General features: G+C 42.8%; 1 protein-coding gene across 1 annotated transcript in view; it reads left to right on the top strand.

Moving 5' to 3' along the window:
• Positions 1 to 23,340, top strand: part of LOC138748057 (protein FAM227A-like) — a gene marked incomplete at its 5' end in the record, with an annotated part of 55,591 nt that overhangs the window by 16,271 nt on the left and 15,980 nt on the right. The window contains 3 exons of the mRNA XM_069907753.1: positions 7,291 to 7,395; positions 10,592 to 10,721; positions 21,356 to 21,468. Coding sequence (XP_069763854.1) covers positions 7,291 to 7,395; positions 10,592 to 10,721; positions 21,356 to 21,468 — 348 coding nt within the window. The remainder of the gene's footprint in view (positions 1 to 7,290; positions 7,396 to 10,591; positions 10,722 to 21,355; positions 21,469 to 23,340) is intronic.

Raw genomic sequence — 23,340 nt, 5'->3', positions numbered from 1 at the left:
GAAAGACTTACCACTAACACTAATAGCAAGGATAAACTGTATTAAAATGAACATTTTCCCAAGGATACAATACCTATTTCAGGCATTGCCAATACACTTGACGGAGAAATTCTTTAAGGAGTTAAAGAAAATAATAAGGACATTTTTATGGAAAGGAGGGAAACTGAGGATAGCACTAGATAAATTAACAGAATGGTATAAACAAGGAGGCTTACAACTGCCAAACTTTAAAAATTATTATAGAGCCGCACAATTAAGATACCTATCAGATTTTTATCAAACAAGGGAAAAGCCAGATTGGACTAGATTAGAACTAGATAAAATAGGGGAGAAGATACCTGAACATATATTATATAAATGGGATGAAAAATTGGTACAACGTAGGAATTCTCCAGTATTACATCATCTGCTCAATATATGGAAGAAGATTCATGTAGAAAGGAATAAAACAAATTACCAATTACCAAAACTAATACTGACGCAAAATCAGCTAATCCTTTTTACAATTGATAACCTTTCCTTTAGAGAATGGGAGAAAAAAGGGATCAAAAGAATAGAAATTGCTTTTCAGGAAATAAATTATTATCCTTTGAACAAATGAAGGATAAATATAATATAACTCACGATACAGTGTTGGCACACTACCAACTGAAATCCTACTTGAAGGACAAATTGGGAAGCAGTCTGAGGTTACCAGAGGGAAGTAATTTTGAATATGTGATTACAGATACAATGATAATCAAAAGATTTATAACAAATATGTATATTAAACTGCAAGGAAAGTAGAATGAGGAAACAAATGGTAAAACTAAACAAAAATGGGAAAAAGATTTAAACATAAAGATAAAGAAGGAAACATGGGAGAAGTTATGCTCTGGAACTAAGAGAAATACAATAAACACAAGGTTACATATGATACAATATAACTGGATACACAGGCTATACATTACACCTCAAAAGTTAAATAAATGGGACACAACAGTATCTGACAGATGTTTTTGCTGTAAAAAGGAAATGGGAACAACAATTCATGCAGTATGGACATGTGAGAAAGTGAAAAAAATTTGGGAAGATCTAAACCAGATATTAAAATAAAATCACAAAAAGCAATATACCAAAAAACCCAGAGATCTTCCTCCTAAGTAACATAAAAAACAAAGAATTTGGACTTGATTTGGATGGTGCACAAAAAAGATTTGTTAGGATAGCCCTAGCTGTAGCAAAAAAATGTATTATGTCAGCCTGGAAATTAGAAGATAACTTGAGAATACAACAATGGTATATAGAAATGAATAAATGTATTCCATTAGAAAAAATAACATAATTTAAGAAATAATATTACAATATTTGAACAAATATGGGAGTCATACGTGAAACACAATAGAGAAAACCTACCGGGGACATCTACCACCTAAAATGACAGAAGGGGAACGAAATGAAAAGAATTGACTCAGTGGTAGACGGGAGGGGGTATTTTTAACCTCCTACCTGTTTTTTTTTGTATTATTAGATTAAATAGTGAAGGGGTTTTTTTTTGTTTAATAATAATTTTTTTTTCTCTTTTTTTTCTTTTTTTTTGATCGAATTAAGAGAGGGTAAGGGGGTAAGAGTTTTTTTTTCTAACTGTTGTAAGACATGTCGAAATTTAAATTTGCTTCTCTTAATGTTCAGGGTTTTAACAATCCTATAAAGCGTAAGAAAAAAAAAGAATTGACTCAGTGGAATTTCTTGTTTATTTTTATTGAGTGACAACATTGTTTGGCGGGTTTAATGTATCTTAGATTCTGAACTTTAAATGAATGGGAGGGGAGGTAGGGAGGGTGGGATGGGAAGAGGGAGGGGGGAGAGAAAACGACACTGTATATATTTGAAAAGAAAAATGTATGTATCTTGATCAATGTGGTTTATAGTGTGAAAAATAAAAAATTTAAAAAATAAAAGGAGGTTGCTGCCCGCCGAACTGTGAGGTGCCAAGATGCACGGTTTGAGGCGATAATCAGTCCACTGGCGGTGGTCAATGTGGCAGGCACCAAGAGATTTCTTTAGGCAGTCCTTGTACCTCTTCTTTGGTGCACCTCTGTCACGGTGGCCAGTGGAGAGCTCGCCATATAACACGATCTTGGGAAGGCGATGGTCCTCCATTCTGGAGACGTGACCTACCCAGCGCAGTTGGATCTTCAGCAGCATGGATTCGATGCTGTCGGCCTCTGCCATCTCGAGTACTTCGATGTTAGGGATGAAGTCACTCCAATGAATGTTGAGGATGGAGCGGAGACAACGCTGGTGGAAGCGTTCTAGGAGCCGTAGGTGATGCCAGTAGAGGACCCATGATTCGGAGCTGAACAGGAGTGTGAGTATGACAACGGCTCTGTATACGCTAATCTTTGTGAGGTTTTTCAGTTGGTTGTTTTTCCAGACTCTTGTGTAGTCTTCCAAAGGCGCTATTTGCCTTGGTGAGTCTGTTGTCTATCTCGTTGTCGATCCTTGCATCCGATGAAATGGTGCAGCCGAGATAGGTGAACTGGTTGACCGTTTTGAGTTTTGTGTGCCCAATGGAGATGTGGGGGGGGCTGGTAGTCATGGTGGGGAGCTGGCTGATGGAGGACCTCAGTTTTCTCCAGGCTGACTTCCAGGCCAAACATTTTGGCAGTTTCCGCAAAACAGGACGTCAAGCGCTGAAGAGCTGGCTCTGAATGGGCAACTAAAGCGGCATCGTCTGCAAAGAGTAGTTCACGGACAAGTTGCTCTTGTGTCTTGGTGTGAGCTTGCAGGCGCCTCAGATTGAAGAGACTGCCATCTGTGCCTTGGTGTGAGCTTGCAGGCGCCTCAGATTGAAGAGACTGCCATCGTGCGGTACCCTAACCCCTAACCGGTACTGCATGTATGCTATATTTTTCTGTATAACTACATGACAATAAAGGGAACCTTGAACCTTAATGGATTCATTGTTATCCATCTGTGTGCTGACCTTGTTCAGTATCGGGATGAGGGTTGCACAAGAAATGGTGCTCATGTGGCAGATCTGATTGAGAGGCTGCTGAAGACCATATAACTGATGCAGGGAGTCCCCGGGTTACAAACGAAATCCGTTCCTATGTCTGATTTTAAGTTGAATTTGTAGATCAGTCTGAGTTCTTATTTAGTGTAAGTTAGTCAAAAATTTGTCTTAGTACTGTAAAAAAAAATTGAAGAAACAGTTCTTAAAAGTTTAGATAGAAAAATAAATCAGTATTAAAAGTCCACACGTCGCCTAATTATGCTCAGTGGCTTCGTGACCGCACATCATATTTAAATTTAGAGAAGATTTGATGCTCAATTTCCGATTTGTGTTTAAATTTTCAATGTGGGATCCTTTTTGAATAACTTTCAAAATCTTTGATTTGGAAATAATGCTGAGGTGTTTACTGATAAGGTAATTTATTAACAACTTCATTTTTGGTCGTGGGCTTAGATTTCCTTTCTATAATAAAATAGTTGTGCAGTTCATCTGTAGACAAGAAGGTGACTTTGCAGTCCCAGTCTGGAAGCTCAGAGTCGAGCACAATGAGGGCACTGGAAGTCCGTTTTTGTAATAACCGTGGCTGCTGCTTTGCGATGCCATTCGCGGTTTCCCATCAGTTTTTGGCAGCGTCTGTCTTTAAAACTGGTGTGGCTTCATAGCACAGGGCTCACCAATGGGATCTGTCATCAGCCGCAGCTTCTAGTTCTCTGGGCTGGATGTCACAGTAGTAGAGGGTTTCCTTCACAACGTATTTATAGCGTTTGCATGGACGACCTTGAGGGTTCCTTCCAGTCTTCAGTTCACTATAGAGCAGCTGGCAAGGCGTATGGTGGTCATCCATTCTGAGGATGTGTCCCACCCACTGCACCTGGGCTCTGATGATCAGGGACTTGATGCTGGTGGACTTCGTGTGACCCAAGACCTCCAGGTTGGAGAGACAGTCTTGCCAACGGATGCCAAGGAGGGTGCGCATGTGGAATTTCTCCAGTTGTTTGATGTGACGACAGTACAGAGTCCAGGTCTCACATCCATATAGGAGAGAAGGAATGACCACTGCTCTGTAGACTTTCAGCTTTGTGGAGATGCAGACATTGTGTTGATTGACCACTCTGATATGCGGTCTCCCCAGAGCCCGGCTGGCCTTGCTGATCCTGCAGTCAATTTCTTTGTCCGAAGACCCATCATTTGAGGTGATGCTTACTAAGTATTTGAAGGTGTTTACATTTGTCAGCTGGGTGTTGTCAACAGTGAATTTTGGTTCTATGGTGTTGGTGTTTGGCACGGGCTGATTGTTCTTGTTCAGGTTGATGGTCAGGCCAAAGAGCGTAGCAGTGTCTGAGAATTTGTTCAGCATTAAATGTCGATTACTATCTCTGTTCACCAAGAGCGCACAGTCATCAGCGAAAAGTGTTTCTTGAATGACTGTGTAGAAGCTCTTCATCCATGCGTTCAAGCGGCGAAGGTCAAAGAGAGAGCCGTCCATTTGGTATTTGATGTACACTCCCTCCTCCAGACCTTGGACAGTGCATGATAACTGAAGAACATATTGAACAAGACTGGGGCTAGTATACAGCCCTGCTTCACCACATTAGAAATGGGAAATGCAGCTGATGTGTCACCACTGCAGAGGACCTGTCCTGTCATTCCATCATGGAGCAGCTGAACCATTTTTATGAATTTCCTCAGGCATCCGTAACGTCTCAGGATGATCCAGGGAGCCTCCCCGTTTACAGCGTCAAATGTCTTTGTCAGGTCAATGAAGACAGAGTAAAGAGGCTTATTCTGCTCAATGCATTTCTCCTGATTTGTCTCACGACAAATGTCACGTCCACTGTACTCCGTACAGTCCGAGACAGTGACAAGTCTGCTCAGGAGGATACGGGAAAAAATCTTGCTTGCAATGGACAGCAGTGAGATCCCCCTGTAGTTTCCGCAGTTTGATTTGCTTGCCTGATTTTTGTAGAGATGTGGGCACCACGGAAGTTGTCAGGCCTCTCCTCTGTGACCCAGATGTCTTCCAGGATCTCTTGGAGCACCTGTAATGCATTTGGGCTTAGAGCTTTGTAGATCTCGGCAGGAATACCATCCTGCCCTGTTGCTTTATTTCAATTCATCTGCAAGATCGCTTTATTGATCTCAATAGTAGAGGGCGACAGGTCTGGGTCACCCAGGATGGCTGCTGAGGGATATGCTGTAAGATATCAGGATCAACTGTGGGCAGCCTATTGAGTATAACCATTTCTTCCATTGCTCTGTAATAAATTACATCAAAGGTGTGACTGCACTGCCATCTGGGGATAATGCATGCCAGCACCTACATAACATCAGAATAAAACTTAACTATAGTTACTCTACATCAATGGAGACCTGACTGAACAGTTGCTTTGGAGTCTGGACTAATCCACAGGGACTCTGCAGTAATACAGCAGGAGATCAAAGGATGCCATTGTTCTGGAGGATTGTTGCAGGGGAGGTGCATTGTTATCATGGAGTATTGCAGTTTGGGACTGAACTGCAGCATTTATATAATTTTATTTATTTACAACACAGTATAAGCCGATTCTGGCCTTTGAAACCTATGCCACCCAATTAACTGATCAATCCCGTACATTTTTGTAGGGTAGGAGGAAACTGGAGCACCTGGAGAAAGCCCACGCAGGTCACGGGGAGAACATACAAACTCCTTTTATCAAAAAAGTGGAGTGTCAATGTGGTGGTACACCACCGGCCTACTACTGCAGGGGGCAACCTCTGTACCTGCAGGAGTGTAAGGGGGACAGGGCAACACCTGGCCAGCTGTCAATCACCCTCCGGGATATAAGCCTGCGTCGGCCTCCCGAGGCCTCACACTGAGTTGCTGCAGCCACAGCCAGCCTGGCTCTGTGGAAGTCTTTGTGGATTAAAGCCTGTTGTACAGTCTTTATCTTTGTGTGTGTCTGATTCTGGCTAACAGCACACCACAGTCAAGTAATTGGAGTTCATAAATATATCTTTATTCAAATTCGGTAGCAGGAATAATCCAGGCATTATAAGCCTGTGCGTCTAATATGGGTGGTAGAGAATTCTGAAGGACATTGTCACATGTACCAAGATCCAGTAATAGAGTTTGTTTTCCAAACAGACCAGCTTGACATCTCATGTAAGACAGGATACAGAAATGCAGAGCCATAGAGAGATCAGTTGGACGGAGGAAAGGCACCATCATTTTACGACATTCAGGAGCATTATAAAACAGAAACAAGCCTTTCTAGTCTGTGCCAAACTCTTATTCTGCCTAGTCTCACTGACCTGCACCCAATCCATAGCCCTCCATACCCCTCCCATTCATGTACCTGTCCAAATTTTCTTAAATGTTAACATTGAGCTTGCATTCACCACTTCAGCTCGCAGCTCGTTCCACACTCCCACCACTCTCTGTGTGTGAAGAAACTCCCCCTAATGTTCCCCCTAAACTTTTCCCATTTCATCCTTAACCCATGTCCTCTGGTTTGTATCTCACCCACCCTCGAGCAAAAAGCCGACCTAAATTTACACTGTCCACCCCCCCCCCTCATAATTTTAAATACCTCCATCAAATCTCCCCTCATTCTTCCATGATTCAGGGAATAAAGTCCTAACGTGTTTAACCTTTCCTTGTGACTCAATTCCTGAAGTCCGATTATAGTCTGATAATGGATAAGGAGTCTGAAAATTAGATCAGCCATGATCGTATTGAATGGCGGAGCAGGCTCGATGGGCCATTTTTGGCCTACTCCTGTTCCTACTTCCTATTTTCCTATGTAAAAGAGTGGGGAACAATACTGTCCTGAACCTGGTGTGGTGCATAACCTCACAATTGGAAATCTTTCTGACGGGAGGGTGTGTGAAGAGAGTGTGGCTGCGGTGGGATGATGCTTTTAACCTGTTGGCTGCTTTTCTGAGACAGTAGAAGATATAGATGGAGATGGAGGGGTGTAGGTGATGGGCTGAGCCACGTTCACAACCCTCTGAAGTTTTGCTCTTTGCAGTCTTGGGCGGAGTGGTTCCTGTCACAGACAGTGGTGTGCCCTGATAGGATGCTTGCAATGGTGCACCTGTAAGAGGTTGCTGAGAAAGTAGAGGTGCTGACTGGCCACTGCATGGACCAGAACACAGTGAGGAGTCTTGTTTAGGGACTGTGGTACACTGGAAAAAAATGAGCACAAGTGATCATTGGTTGTGTAGAGTGATCGATCATGGTCCAGTAAGTATGTGTCATCAGCCTGCTGGATTTCTCTTCCATTGAACCATAAATTTCCATTCCCTTTCAGACCCACAGCTCCGTGCAGTGCCTGCTATTTGATCGAATATCCAAGAATTACGTGCAGCTGATCATGAAAAGTTGGAGCTGGGCTCACGGTGACCGTTTTCTTCAGGTTAGCAATGCATCTGTGAGCAGATTGCTGGTCGTGCCCTAACCTCACTGCAGCAGGCTCCCATTAGCCAACCGAGGCCACCTCCAAATTGGAGGATCACCTAATATTCAGTCTGGGTGCTCTACAACCAAACAGCATTATGTTACTGCAATGTTGTGAAAATCACGGAAAAAATTAACATAATTACTGCCCTTGTGTCAGTTTATACTGGGCGTCTTTTTAAACTGCATGTACCTGAGTGCAACAGTCCCGGGGGTTGGACATGCAGCAGAGTGGATGACCAACAATGAATGTCTCTGGTCTGATTTACATTGCAGGCTTCCTCCAAAATGTTGCTGGGGTCCTGCAGGATAAATCGCGGGGCAGGAATTGCCTCCAAATTGCTAGGCCCGCCTGTGGAGCGGCAAAATTTCTTGAATGTGCCATTACATGCCTGCAGTCTAAAAATCGTAAATGACTTATCCAGTTACCATTAAATCCCCCCCCCCACCCCGAGTCTCTCTTTCCCTCTCCCTCTTTTTCTCCAGCCCCCCACCCCCTCCCTTCCCTTCCATTTGGAGAGCTACCCTCTTTCTCCCCCATCACTTCTCAACTTTTTTCTCTTTTACCCTCCCACCTGTTAGCCGGTGTTCCTCCCTCCACACCCTTCCTCCTCCTCCTCTCCTCATTCAGGCAGCTGCCTACCTTTTGCTCATATCTTGATGGAGGGTTCAGGACCCAGTCTGGACCAGCCAATTACCCTGCGGGAGCAGATAAAACTTCATCCATTTCTTTAGGTCGAGTAAGACTCCTGGAAGCAATGGCTTACCGGTTGAATTATACACAGCTCTGTGGGACTGGGTGGGCCTGGTCCTGCTGGAAGTATCAAATGCTACGCTTCTGGCAAAGCATGTCAGACTCCATGAAGAAGGACACCACCACCCTCATCTACAAAAAGGAGGGGGGAAGAGGAGGAGGACATCAGGAATTGAAGACCCATATCATTGTTAAACCTTGACTATAAAATCCTGTCCAAGGCTATCACCAATCAAGTCAAATCTGGCCTGGGGCAGGTAATCCACCCTGACCAATCTTATTTGTCCTGGTCATCTGGCAGAATGTTTCATTGCCAGTGATCATGAACAAACACTGGCTGGCAGTGAGAGGAGCCCTTCCAGTCAGATCCTTCCTGTATGACTGGAACATCACACACCATGCATAATGTCCCCAAGATGACTGCAGTGGAGAGGAGACAGTTGCCCACCTCTTTGCAGAATTCAGGTTCATCCCCAGTGGCAGCATGACAGAGGACTTTCTGATCTATAGGCTGTTCCCGGGAATGCACAGAGATTCAGACATCCAGAACTGCTGGAAGACCATCATTTCAGAGAAGGACGCTCTCTAGTCTCCCAAAACCCGTTGGTCTTTCACCACACAGAGATGACGGTGAGGGAAGGCTGCCGACATTCCAGGCTGAAGGACGACGTGCTGAGGTTTGGTGCAGCCAACACGAAGGCATTGTAGGGAAGGACCACAGCCTAGAATCCACCCATTACTGGGCACTGAGGGGCTGAGGCCAAGGGGAGGTTCCCCCAACCAATAGAGCAGAGAGTGTTGACAGGGGGGTCGCAATGGTGGGAATGGGGTAAAAAGAAATTAATGCAACAACGTACAATAACGGAAATGTATGAATATGACACTAAGTGTGGGAGGAGTCTTTGAACAGTTTTCCTTTTGTAAATAATTTACAGTGAATTAAGTTTACTTATTTTTTAATTGGTTACCTGCCGCGTTTTTGCTGCAAGTCTGCTGCCCTCTCCTGTTTCCCTGCTGTTACTGCGGAGTGGGTAGAGTGGGGCACCACCTCGGAACCTCTTGAAGAATGGCTCAGACCCGAAATGATGGTTGTATATCTCTACCTCCTTCAGATGCTGCAAGGCCAGCTGAGTTCCTCCAGCAGGCTTCAAGACATTTTCTTCCCTGCAGCCATTAGGTTCCTGAATGAACCCCACAACAGTGCTCATGCTGCCCTGGCTTGGTCTATTTGATCTTTTTATTGCCCTCTTTACACAGCTGTATGAATGTTGAGATAACCTGTTAACCTTGATGCAGCAGCTTGGTTTGATAGCAATTCTGTGACGAGCTTAGGATGTTTTAGGACATTGAAGTCAAGTTATTGTAACTGAGATCCTGTCACGAGCTGTTCATTTTCTGGGGTTTTTTCCTCCCCAAGCCCACCTAAAGTCAGCCTGGGCCTGCCCGAAGGCTGCAGGCCCACCTGCCCAGGCCCGATTGGAGACTGCTCAGGCTCCCCTGTTGACTGCCTGGGCCCACCTGAAGACTCTGCAGACCCGCCCACCCAGGCCCACTTTGGAGACTGAACATATCAACTTTTACAGCACGGAAACAGGCCCTTCAACCCAATCTGTTCATGCCAATCAATCAGTCCCATTATCCTGCATCTCCCCCAGCATGTACTCATCTAAGCATTGCAATATTACCTTTGCCCACCACCTCCTCTAGCAGCTCATTCTGTACACCCATCACCCTCTGTGTGATGAAGGTCCCTTTTAAATCTTTTACCTTCAAGATGGCCTCCAGTTTCAGGACCCCCACCCACCCCCCCCCCCCCTCCCCACTGCACCAGCCACACAACTCATGCATCAGGTCCTCCATTTCTTCTCATTCCATTCAATTGAGGGCCAGCGCTTCCAGAGGGCGGAAATACTTCTGAATCACGAGGATCACAAAGCTCTTGGGCCTTTCAGATCAAAAATGGTCACCATCCAGATGCCACCGGAGGGAGGAGCATGTCCTGCCTGAAGGCTGCCCAAGCCCACCCTAACTATGCTACAGAAAATACTAAAGTCTTAAACCTTTAACTGTTTCTCTTCCTGCAGAGGCAGCCTGGTGACCTGCTCAGTGTTTCTGGCATTTTAATTTCAGATTTCCAGCATCTGCAGTATTTTTGGTTTCTATGAGGTGACCCACAACAGGCAGCACATTTCCTGACGGTCTGCTGAAGACAGGACAAGGAATTGGTGCCTATGCTGTGTCACAAAGGAGAAAGGGGCTTGGTCATACCTGATTCATCCCCTTACTCAAGGAGCTGATGAACCAGAGGGAACATTGCTGATTTGCTGCTCGTGGCAGGACTGACCTTCCATAGCATGGTATGATTGTTGCGTTTCTAACAGCTGATGTCATTGTCCCACAGGAGTTGCCGAGCACTCTCAGCCAAGCCGTGTACACCAGTTTCTGCTGGAGCTTCCCCCAGTCCTGGAATCATTTCCATAATGATAACTTCAAAGCTAAAGTGTGCAACATTATGTACCGTTGGTTTGCAGGTAAAAGACCATGAATAATGCAGTGACTATGGATCTGCACAGGATCTAACACACAGACAGAGAGCAGGTGCACAGAGTGGGTAGCTGGCTTTGGTGTTAATGGTACATACATCCAGGGAGAGGTGAGGTTGCAATAAACAGGATGTTCCGACTGTGTGTAGGCAGGCCAAGACATACAGAATGGAGTGTGGGGTGAAGGGAGATAGAGCTTTACAGATAAATGACAGTAAGGATCGGCAGTCAAGAGTGTGGGAGAGGTCCCAAGGGTATGGAATGTTAGTCTGCAGATGCACTGGCGTCTCCATCTTGGACATGTTTGCAGGATTTCAGTTTAAAAACATCAGCTCCTCAAACAGGCCACATTGTCTGAATGGAGTTACCGGCATTAGGGCCAGGTGGGTAGAGCCCTTCAGAGCAATGTTGTGCCTGCATTCTCCGCTCTTCCAGGTCCACACCAGCGGCAGTGCTGCCATAAGAGACCCAGGTTTACAGGATAACATTCATCAATCACTACACCCTGTGGTTTCCCAGCTGGGCAGTCCTGATTTTGATGATCCTGTACCTCTGTCCTAATGATGGATGGTAGGGATCCTCAATAATTCTTTGAGCCCTATTTAAGCAACGATCCCAGTGATTTACATCAATGGAGGAAAAGGGGACCCCAGAGATTGTCTCGGCCATTTTGACGATCCTCTGTATTGACTTCTGGCCAATGCTTTGCAGCTCCCGTCCCATACTGTGATGGAGCCAGACAGGACGCTCTCCATTGTGCTCCTGTAAAAGGTTGTTAAGATGGAGGCCAGTAGCCTTGCCCCCCTCCCCAACCTCCTCAGGAAGTATAGGCACTGCAGTGCTTTCCTGTCTAATGAGGAACTGTTGTGTGACCAGGATAGGTTGTCCATTATATACGCACGTTCCCCAGCCAAATTTGTTTAAACCCTTCCAAACAGTAAAGCTCCCCATATAATAATGGTTTGGTATGACATCGGAAACCCTGGCAAATTTCTACAGAGGTCTGGTGGAAAGTGTGCTGACTGACTGCCTCACAGTCTGGTATGGGGGGGCCCCAATGCCCCTGAGCATAAAGCCCTGCAAAAGGTAGTGGTCACAGCCCAGGACATGAAGGGTAAAACCCTCCTCACCATCGAGAACATCTACAGGGAACCCTGCCATTGGAGAGCAGCAGCGATCATCAAAGACCCTCACCACCCAGCACACTCTCTGTTCTCGCTGCTACCATCAGGAAAGAGGTATCAGTACCACAAGACTCACACCACCAGGTTCAGGAACAGCTGCTCCCCCCTCCATCATCAGACTCCTCAACGACAAACTCGATCAGGGACTCATAAGGACTCTTACTTATGCACTTAATTGATTTTCTTTTTGTTCCCTCTGTATTGCATAGGCAGTTTGTTTACAGTTCTTTGTCTGTTTACATGTTTTACACTGTGTACAGTTTATATTTTGCACTACCAATTAGTGGAAATTCTGCTGCACCCCAAGGAAAAAGAATCTCAGAGTTGTATGTGATGTCATGTATGTACTCCTGACAATAAATCTGAAATAATATCTTGGTTATATCCCACCCTGCTGCTTGCAGGTACCACCTTGCCCAAAAAACAGCCCAATTAACCCAGACATTTAAATCTCTTCCTCCTACATCACCCTCACCTCATTAACCACACATTTCTGAGCTAGCCTCTTATTCCTATACCCTCTATCACATGGTACCAGAAATAATCCAGAGGTTACAGTCCTAGAGCTCCTGGTTTTCAATCTGAGACCAAGATCCTTAATTCATATTGCAGGTCAGCACTCCTCTTTTTCCCTCTGCCATTGGCACAATATGAAGCATGGCCTACCCTTTTTGGAATGCCCTATGAATCTTCTGACATGCTTAAGCCTGGTACTAGAAGAGGGGTGACACACCATGTGTTGCATTTTGGAAGGACATATCAAGGTAGGACATACACGGTAAACGGTAGGGCACTGAGGAGTGCGGTTGAACAGAGGGACCGGGAATACAGGTACATAATTTCCTGAAAGTGGCTTTAAAGGTAGATAGGGTTGTAAAGAGAGCTTTACACTGGCCTTCATAAATCAAAATATTGAGTAAAGGAGTTGGGATATTATTGTGATGATGTATAAAACATTAATGAGGTCAAATTTGAGGTCTAGTGTGCAGTTTTGGTCACCTAACTACAGGAAATGTATCAATAAGATTGAAAGAGGGCAGAGATTTCCTTAAATGTTGCTGGGACTTGAGGAATCGAGTTTCAGGGGAAGGTTAAACAGGTTAGGACTTTATTCCCTGGAGCGTAGAAGAATGAGGAGAGAAAATGATGATGGGTATAGATGATTTTATTTTTAGACATACAGCACAGTAACAGGCCCTTTCAGCCCACAAGCCCGTGCCACCCAATTAACCTACAACTTGGTACATTTTGAAGGGTGGGAGGAAACCAGAGCAAACCTGGGGAGAACATACAAACTCCTTACAGACAACATGGGATTTGAACCTTGGTAACAGGGTGGTGCTAAATGTGCTGCCCAATGCCAAAATGCAAATGGGCTTTTTCCACTGAAGTTAGGTGGACCTGGGTTAAGGATGGAAGGTGAGAAGTTTAGGGGGAACTTCTTCACACAGAGAGTGGTGGGAATGTGAAATGAACTGCCGGCTGAAGTGGGGGAATGCAGCTCAATTTTAACATTTAAGAAATGTATGGGCAGGTATATGGATGGAAGGGGTATGAAGAGATATGGAATGGGTGCAAGTCAGTGGGACAAGGCAGATTAATTGTTCAGCACAGACTAGAATGGCCAAAGGGCCTGTTTTCTGTGCTGTAATGTTCAATGGTTCATAATTTGCGCCCACAGTAACAGAAGTGCCTATTAGTTCAAGGTAACGTGAACCCTGACCATACAAACTGAACCACAATTTGAAAATTGGGATCCATGGTGAACTGATGGTTTGAACTTGGAATTGGCCTGTCTGTAGAAGACAGAGGGGAGCAGAAGAAGGCAGGTAATTCTGGCTGGAAGTCCATGACCAGTGGGGTGTTCCACAGGGGTCAGTGTTGAGATCCCTGCTTGTGGTATGTTTGAGTGTGTTTAGCCCAGATGAAAAAGCAGGTGGGTTAGTAGGTTTCCAGATGACACAAAGATTGGACAGAGCTTTGGACAGTGGAGAGGGCTATCAAAGAATACAACATGCAGATAGATCCATAACATATATGGGCAGAGAAATGTCAGTGGAGCTTAATCCAGACAAGTGGGAAGTGTTGCATTTCGGGAGGTCAAATGTGAGGGCAACGTAAATCATTAATGGCAGGGCTCGTGAAAGCATTTATCCAGATCTATAATCCCTTGAAAGTGGCCACACAAGCCTTCGTTGTCAGGGCATTGAGAAGAGTGAGGACGTCATGTTTCAGCTATACAGATAAACCCCCTACTTGCGATGTCCTGACATACGATACTTCAAAGTTACAATGGTTCTGTTCTTGCATTTTTTTGGTTAATCTCACATTTTTCCACCGATTACAATTTACGACCATTTTGATTGATGATGTGAGTTCTGGAACCGAACCCCATTGTAAGTTGGGGTCTACGTGTATAAAACCTGGGTTATGCTGCACCAGGAGTATTGTGTGCAATTCTGGTCACCCCATTACAGGGAGGATGTGGAGTCTTTGGAAAAGGTACAGAAGAGAATTACCGGGATGTTGCATGGATTAGAAGATATGAGCGGCAGGGAGAGGTTGGACAAATTTGGGCTCTTTTCTCCAGAGCATTGGAGGCTGAGGGGAGACCTGGTAGATATTTCCACAGTGATGAGAGGCATTACTGGGTAAAATCATCACAAATGTTTAAAGTGAGGGGGAGAAAGTTTAAAGGAGGTGTATTTCAACACAGAGAGTGGTGGGTATCTGCAATGGTCGGGGTAGAGGTGGAAGCAGATACGAAAGTGGCTTCTAGATAGACAGGAACGTGTGAGGAGCAGAGGGATATGTATCATGTGCAAGCAACAGAGTCTTATTTTAGGTTGGGCATCACGTTCGGTGCGGACATCATAGGCTAAAGGGCCTATTCCATTGCTATAGTGTTCTACTTTCTATGAACCCTGGCTGGTTTCTTCAGAAAAGCCTCCCTCCCATGTTGTGGAAACCCTCATGCGCGAGTAATGCATGTGGCATCAGATACACAGAGTTAGGTTGTACGGTGTGTTTCACTGATTGGTGCTATTTTAATGAATAAAGTCTAGATTGCCTCTCCTCCCAGGTAATGGTATTTCCCAATTCCCTCTAAGATTTTACCTGCCCATTTCCTTCTTTCCTTCCTCTGCCTGGTAGTCACCCATTCTTTAAGATCTACGAGGAGCATAACTTGGCCTCACAATGTGCCGTGAGGCCTCCAGCTGGTGTCCTACTCTAAAAATCACTTCAAGCTGACAGACCAGAGGTGCATCCCTTGGATCTAGTCACCCAGATCACAAGGAATGTCCAAAGGGTCCATGTGGTACAGTAAAAGTTAATTTAGAAAGGGCCCTGGAGGAGTCATGTGATGGAGTAGTGGCCGATCAGGAAAACCAACTCTCTCCAGGAAAATAGAAAAAAAAGTCAGGAAAACCAAAACATAACTGAAATAAAGTACAAGAAATAGAAGATAAAGATATAGAGAAGAGAAAGAAGATGGCTTCCAAGAAGGAGAAAGAAAGAACAGCTGGAAAAAAAGAAGTAAAAAAAGACGTCGGAGAAGAAGGAAGAAGGCCTTACCTGCAGGAAGGAACAGGACGCTGTGGTGACGAGGAATGCTCGACCCTCGAGGTCAGTGCCTGCCCTGCAGAGTCGCAATCCACCAGCCGGTACACTACAAAAATGGCTCTTGGAGCCAAACAAAAGTGCGCTACGGCGCATGTGTGAGGAGTCGCATGTGCGCAGTGTGCAATCAGAAGAGAAAGAGGACACCAGCGGGAGGGGAGCTCAGCAGAGGAGCAAGCTGTCACAGACCGAGCAGCTGAGAGATGCCAGACACCAGGTCTCTCAGCTGGAGGATAAGGAAAACAGCAGGTGTGAAGAAACAGACGTGGAAGACAGACAGAGGGAAGATCAACAAGAAGACCAACGTCAAGAAACACAACAGACGAGCAGCCCAAGAGGAGAGGAACAGCAACAAGAGGCCCAGCAAAAAGAGGCCTGACAAAGAGATACAAGCAGCTCATCAGGAAAAACTGAAGAGACACAGACACAAAGAAGAGAAGAAGAATACACAAATATAGATACAGACACAAGAAGAGAAGAAGATCAAGATCTTCACAGAGAAATAGAAGGTAAAACTGATGGACAAGGAGAAATAAAAGGTAAAACTGATGAACAGAATATAGATAAAGTCTTTTTTGAAGAACAAATTAGATCATTAAAAGATTGGTCATCATTAGAGTTAAATGCAATTAAAAGGAAAATGAAAAGAACAAGATAAATTGCAAAGGTTAGAACTGGTAATGACAGAAATAGGGAAAAGAGTAGAGAATGTGGAAGAGCGGGAAATGGCTGTAGAAATGGAAGTGAATAACTTAAGAGAAAAATTGGAAGAAAGTGACAAAAAAAGAGTTGTTATCTCAGAAAATGTATATGTTAGAAAATTATAGTAGGCGAAACAACATAAAAATAGTGGGCCTGAAGGAGGGAGAAGAAGGCACAGATGTGAAGGAATTTATAAAAGGATGGATCCCGAAGGTCCTGGGAATGACAGAAATTCAGGAAGAAATGGAAATAGAAAGTGCACACAGAGCGTTGGCTCCGCAACCACAGGCACATCAAAAACCAAGATCCATCTTCGTGAAATGTTTTGAAATGTACAAGAGAAAATATACTGGAATGGACAAGGAATAACATTAGACAAGATAATGAACCATTGGAATACAAGGGTCAAAAAATATTTTTTTTACCAGACATAAATTTTGAACTCTTAAAGAGGAGGAAGGAATTTCATACAGCGAAATCAACTTTATGGAAAAAAAAGTTACAAATTCATATTAAGACATCCAGCCATGTTTAAAATATTTATATCCGAGGAGCAAAACAGAATATTCTCAGATCCAGAGAAAGTGCAAGAATTCGCAGAACGTTTGCAGGACAGGAGAAGAGATGAAGAGTTGTAACAAGAATGAAGAACAGCGATTATGTGTATATATAAAGATGTAAAAACAATGTATATGTAAAGAACTAAAGAAGGAAAAGAGAAGGGAAGGAAGGGAGTAAGGAGGAAAAGAAAGAGCTTTGTTATATGTGTTTTTAAAAAAGTGTTTTCTGGAGAGGGCTGGGTGGAGGGGGAATAACCATCACTGCAAAGTCAGTTGACACTGCAAACAAAATCACAACTCAAATGAAAAGGGGAGTTGTGGTTGCCCGGCAAGTGATATGGTGCAACTCAGAGAGGGGGGAACTTTTGGGGTTAAGGTATTAGTGGATGTGGGATCCACAGGGTACTTTATGTCTTAAATGTGTTGTCGTATATTAAGTGTAATAAGAGAAAACTAAGAGATGAAAATGGGGAAAAGGTGGATGGAGGTGGCATAGAAGTGGAAAAGAGATGTAAGCAAGATATAAGTTGGCCATGTATAAACATTAATGGAATACAGAACCAAATTAAAAGGAAGAGGCTATTAAATTTATTGAAGAAGGAAACAATAGATATAACATTTGTGCAGGAAATGCATCTAACTGAAGTGGAACATAACAAACTAAAGAGAGACTGGGTAGGACACATAATGACAGCATCTTATAATTCAAAAGCTAGAGGTGTAGCCATACTAGTTAACAAAAATGTACCAATCAAAGTAGAGGAGGAAATAATAGATCCAGCAGGGAGCTATGTAATGATAAAATGTCAGATATATTCGGAATTTTGGAATCCTAATGAGGAGGATCAAAAGTTTATGCAGGATATTTTTTTGAAGATTGTGGACACACAAGGAAATATATTGATAGGAGGGAATTTTAACATTAATTTGGATCTAATGTTGGATAAAACTGGACAAAAGACAAGTAAAAAGAATAAAGTAGCCAAATTTATGGTTAAATCAATGCAGGAAATGAAACTTAAGGATATATGGAGGAGGCAACACCCAAGGGAGAAGGAATACTCATATTATTCGAGTAGGCATAAAATATACTCAAGGATTGATATGTTTTTGTTGTCAGCCCATATTCAAGGGAGAGTTAGGAAAACTGAGTATAAAGCTAGACTACTATCTGATCATTCACCCCTGTTATTAGCAATAGAACTGGAGGACATCCCACCAAGAACATATAGATGGAGGTTAAACTCCATGCTACTTAAAAGACAGGAATTTAGGTAGAGTTTATTGAATGCCAAATTAAAACATATTTTGAAATAAACACAGGATCAGTGAAAGACAAATTTATATTATGGGATGCAATAAAAGCCCTCATTAGAGGGCAGATAATAAGTTATGTGACTAAGATGAAAAAGGACTACAATGAGGAAATAGAGCAGTTGGAAAGGGAGATAGTAAGTACAGAAAAGGAATAAATAAAAAGGGATGATATAACAAAAAGGAGAGAACTGGCAGGGAAATAAATATGAAACATTACAAATGTATAAGGTGGAGAAGAACATAATGAAAACAAAGCAAAAGTATTATGAACTGGGAGAAAAAACATAAAATATTAGCTTGGCAACTTAAAACAGAACAAGCTAAAAGAACGATACTGGCATCAAGGAAAAAGGACAAACAAATTACATACAATCCAACATAGATTAATGAAAATTTTAAGGAATTTTATGAACAATTGTATCAAACTGAGAATGAGGGGAAAGATGATAAAATAGAGGAATTTGTAGCTAAAATTGAACTGCCAAAATTGCAAGAAGAGGAACAAAAACGAATAAAACCATTTGAAATAGAGGAAGTACAGGATATATTTAAAAAAGCTGCCGAACAATAAAACACCAGGAGAGGATGGATTTCCCAATAGAATTTTATAAAACATTTAAAGAGTTATTAATTCCTCCTCTCCTGGAAATAATGAACCAGATAGAAGAAACACAAAACTTGCCAGATTCATGTAAGACAGCAATAATTACAGTAATACCAAAGACGGGGAAGGATCCACTAACACCAGCATCATATAGACCAATATCTCTACTTAACTCAGATTATAAGATAATAGCAAAATTATTAGCAAACAGATTGGTCAACTGTGTACCAAAAATAGTAAAACAAGATCAAACTGGATTTATTAAGAAAAGACGAACAGCGGATAATGTCTGTAAACTTATTTCCTTGAACTGCATGAATTAGATTAATAAGAAGCCAACAGTGAAGTGATGCCAATGAGTAACACAGGCTAAACAGAATTTAAAAAAGAAACACCATTTAAATGGTAAGCACAAGCAATCCGATACTAGGGATCAGGTTAGATAATAACTTGTACAAACTAAATTATCAGCCACAATAAGGAAATTGCAGGAAGACTTAGAACATTGGAAAAAATTACCGCTAACGTTGATAGGGAGGGTAAACTGCATTAAAATGAATGTGTTCCCAAGGATACAATACTTATTTCAAACATTACCAATTCCCTTAACAGAAAAACTCTTTAAGGACCTAAAGAGAATAATAAGGAAATTCTTGTGGAAAGGGAGGAATCCAAGGGTAGGGTTAGATAAATTAGCAGAGAGGTTTAATCAATGTGGTTTGCAGTTACCAAATTTTAGAAATTATTATAGAGCCGCACAATTGAGGTATTTATCAGAGTTTTACCAGACAAGGGAAAAACCAGACTGGACTAAGATAGAACTAGATAAAATAGGGGAAAAGGTACTGGAACATATACTTTATAAGTGGGATGAAAAGCTGGTGCAATATAAAAACTCACCAGTACTGCATCATTTACTTAATTTATGGAAGAAGATCCACTTAGAAAGGAAAAAAATGAATTATCAAATACCAAAATTACTATTGACACAAAATCCATTAATCCCGTTTACAATAAACAACCTTTCCTTTAGAGAATGGGAGAGAAAATGAATCAAAAGAATAGAAAACTTTTTTGGGAAATAGTTTATTAATATTTGAACAGTTGGAGTGCAAATATGGAATAACTCATGGTACAATGTTTGCATATCATCAATTGAAAGTGTATTTAAAGGATAAATTGGGAAGCAGCTTGAGATTACCTGAAGGAAGCAGCTTTGAATACATGATTACAGATACAATGATAATCAAAAGATTTATAACCAACATGTATATTAAGCTGCAAGAGAAGGAAAATGAAATAAACTATAAACCTAAGCAGAAGTGGGAAAAGGATCTAAACATAAAGATAAAAATGAAGTATGGGTAAAGTTATGTTCTGGAACTATGAAGAATACAATAAACACAAGGTTACGCATGATACAGTATAATTGGTTACACACGTTATGTATCACTCCTCAAAAATTAATAAAATGGGATTCAACATTATCAGATAGATGTTTTCGCTGTAAGAAGAAAATGGAAACAACATTACATGCAACTTGGGCATGTACGAAAGTAAATACGTTTTGGGAAGAATTAAATCAGATACTAAATAAAATTACAAAAAATAACATACCAAAAAAACCAGAGATATTTCTTTTAAGTAACACAAGTAGTAGAGAATTAAGCCTCAAATTAGATAAAGTGCAAAAAAGATTTATTGTGATAGTCTTAACGATAGCAAAAAAATGTATAACGTCAACTTGGAAAATGGAAGAGAACCTGAGAATATAGCAATGGTACATGGAAATGAAAAAATGTATTCCATTGGCAAAAATAACATATAATTTAAAAAATAAAGTCACAATGTTTCAACAAATTTGGGAACCTTACATGGAACATATCAGAGAGAGCTTGCCTACGACCTCCATCCCCTAAAATGAGAATGAAAATAATAAGAAGACAAAATGACTAGATTCAGTGTATAATAAATAGATGACGCATTTTTCTTGTTTATTTTCCTTTGTGTGAAAATATTGTTTTATGGTTTTGAATATTGTATATGTTGAATATGGGTATTGGAGGGGGGTGGGTAGAGGGGAGGGAGGAAAGGGGGAGGGAGGAAAGGGGGAGGGAGGAAAGGGGGAGGGAGGAAAGGGGGAGGGAGGAAAGGGGGAGGGAGGAAAGGGGGAGGGAGGAAAGGGGGAGGGAGGAAAGGGGGAGGGAGGAAAGGGGGAGGGAGGAAAGGGGGAGGGAGGAAAGGGGGAGGGAAAAAGACCACTGTGTAAATTTAATGAGATACATTTGTACATATTTTGGTTGATATGGTTCACAGTGTGAAAAATAAAAAAATTATTTAAAAAAAGTTAGAAAGGGCCCTGTAAAATAATCATCCAACTCCATTCCCACCCACTATTTCAACTATAGAACTAAAAATGAAAGCACTCAGCAACATCTGACCTACTGGCACCAGTGCCAACCCTGTCCAACCAAAGACCAATGCCGAGGTTCCTGCAGATCCTCCTCACTGAAGCCCACACCCTCACATTGCTGGGTTCTGAGAACTACTGTTAATGTAAACCTTTATCTCTGCTTCATTTATGTTTCTTCCATTTCTACATGACCCACTAAGCTTCCTTTTTTTCCCTTCCAGGGATTCGTCCAACTCCAAAGATATACAATAACTGGAACTATGACGCCTTACTGCCACAGAAAGTTATAGACATGATCTTGCGGACATTGCAGGATGGAGATAAAATAAGAAAGGTAAACGGGCAGAAGAGACTTTACTGGACTTGGGGAGAGGGCCTCATTGCAGAGAGGGTGAGGGAGGAGGTGATAGATGAGTTGGGACTGATTATTAATGCAATTGCAAGTAACCGGCAGGAGAAAGGGGGAGAGATGGTGGGAGGTGGATGGGGAGGAAAAGGGCTGACAGGAGAGGGTAAATGGAACAACAATAATGGATGTGAATTAGGAAGGATTGGGTGATTGAAGGAGGAGGGGGAGAATGACAGAAGGGAAGGGTAGGAGGAGTGGATGTGGTGGAGGAAGGAATAGTGATGGGAGTTGACAAGGAGAAGGAGGTCAGGGGATGGGAGGAGATTTGATGAACAACCCTATGGATGAGTGGATGACAAGACAGGGGATTGATCCTCAATGCGAGTTCGAGGAACAGCACCTCATCTTCTGTCAGGGCTCATTGAAACCTTCAGGATTCAATATGAATTCTCTCATTTTAGATAACTCTTTCTGTCTGCACCGGAACCGGCCGTTGCCGCCCATCATCATTGTGGTTTGTTTTATTTTCTACTTGTGCCGTCTGGCCTGCTGGGAATGTCCCACAGCCTTACTCTTAGCACCAATACATAGACAAAGAACCATACCCTGCCATGTTAGATCATTTGGTCTGACTTGTCCTGAGTTTTTCCCTTTAATTTTAATTTAGAGCAGCCATTCTCAATGGAGGGGAGGGCGGCCATACGGCACCCCCATCCCTGGCAGCCACAGAACATTTAAGGGGGGCCATGGAGTGAAATCATGAAATGCTTTTTATATAGTCAGTGGGAGAGAATTGCAGAGGAAACTCACTAAAACTGACTGCTTCACAGGGAAGGGGACCCGTAAACTTTGAGCAGAGTCCTAAGAGGGCCGCAGCTGAGAATGGCTGGTTTTGAGTTACAGCTCGGTTACAGACCACTACGGCCCACGAGCCCGCGCTACCCAAAATACAACCCATGTGACCAATCTCTGGGCGGTCTTGGACCCCGTCAACTCTGCTGCTGAAACCTGACCAATTTTCTCCCTTTCTGATGAAGGATGCAGGACTTCAAACATTAACCATTTCTCTTTCCAAAGATGCTGCCTGTCCTGCTGAGTGCACCTGGTACTTTCTAGTTTTATTTCAGGTTTTCAGCATCTGCATTTTGTTAACGTTGATTATTAGAACCATACAGCACAGAAACAAGCCCTTTCGGCCCTTCTAGACTCCCTGATCATGGGAAAAATCCTTGCCACATCTACTCTGTCCAGGCCTTTCAGCATTCGAAATGCCTCTATAAGGTCCCCCCTCATCCTTCTGTACTCCAACGAATACAGTCTAAGAGCTGACAAATGTTCCTCATGTGCAAACCCTTTCATTCCTGGTATTGTTCAAGTAAATCTTTCTCTGAACCCTCTCCAACACCAGCAGATCTTTTCTCAAATGAGGATCCCAAAACTGCACACTTCTCCAAGTGAGGCCTCACCGGTGCTTTATAGAGTCTCAACATCACATCCCTGTTCTTGTATGCTATCCCTCTAGATATGAATGCCAACGTAGCATTTGCCTTCTTCACCACCAACTCAACCTGGGGGTTAACCTTTAGGGGATCCTTCACGAGGTCTCCCAAGCCTGTCTATTTCTTCGACCAAAGTACATGACCATCCACTTTCCAACATTGTGTTTCATATGCCATCTCTTTACCCATTCTCCTCATCTATCCAAGCCTGTCTGCAGCCTTTCCGTTATCTTCAGCACCACCCACTCTACCACCTATTTTGGTATCATCTACAACTTTAGCCACGAAGCCATCTATTCCATAATCCAAATCATTTATGTACAATGTAAAAATAAAAGTGGCCCAACACCCACCCCTG

The sequence above is a fragment of the Narcine bancroftii genome, chromosome 13 (assembly GCF_036971445.1).
Source record: "Narcine bancroftii isolate sNarBan1 chromosome 13, sNarBan1.hap1, whole genome shotgun sequence".
In the NCBI taxonomy this organism is placed as follows: domain Eukaryota; kingdom Metazoa; phylum Chordata; class Chondrichthyes; order Torpediniformes; family Narcinidae; genus Narcine; species Narcine bancroftii.
Note: the sequence above shows the minus strand (reverse complement) of the source record. Positions and strands in the feature narration are given on the sequence as shown.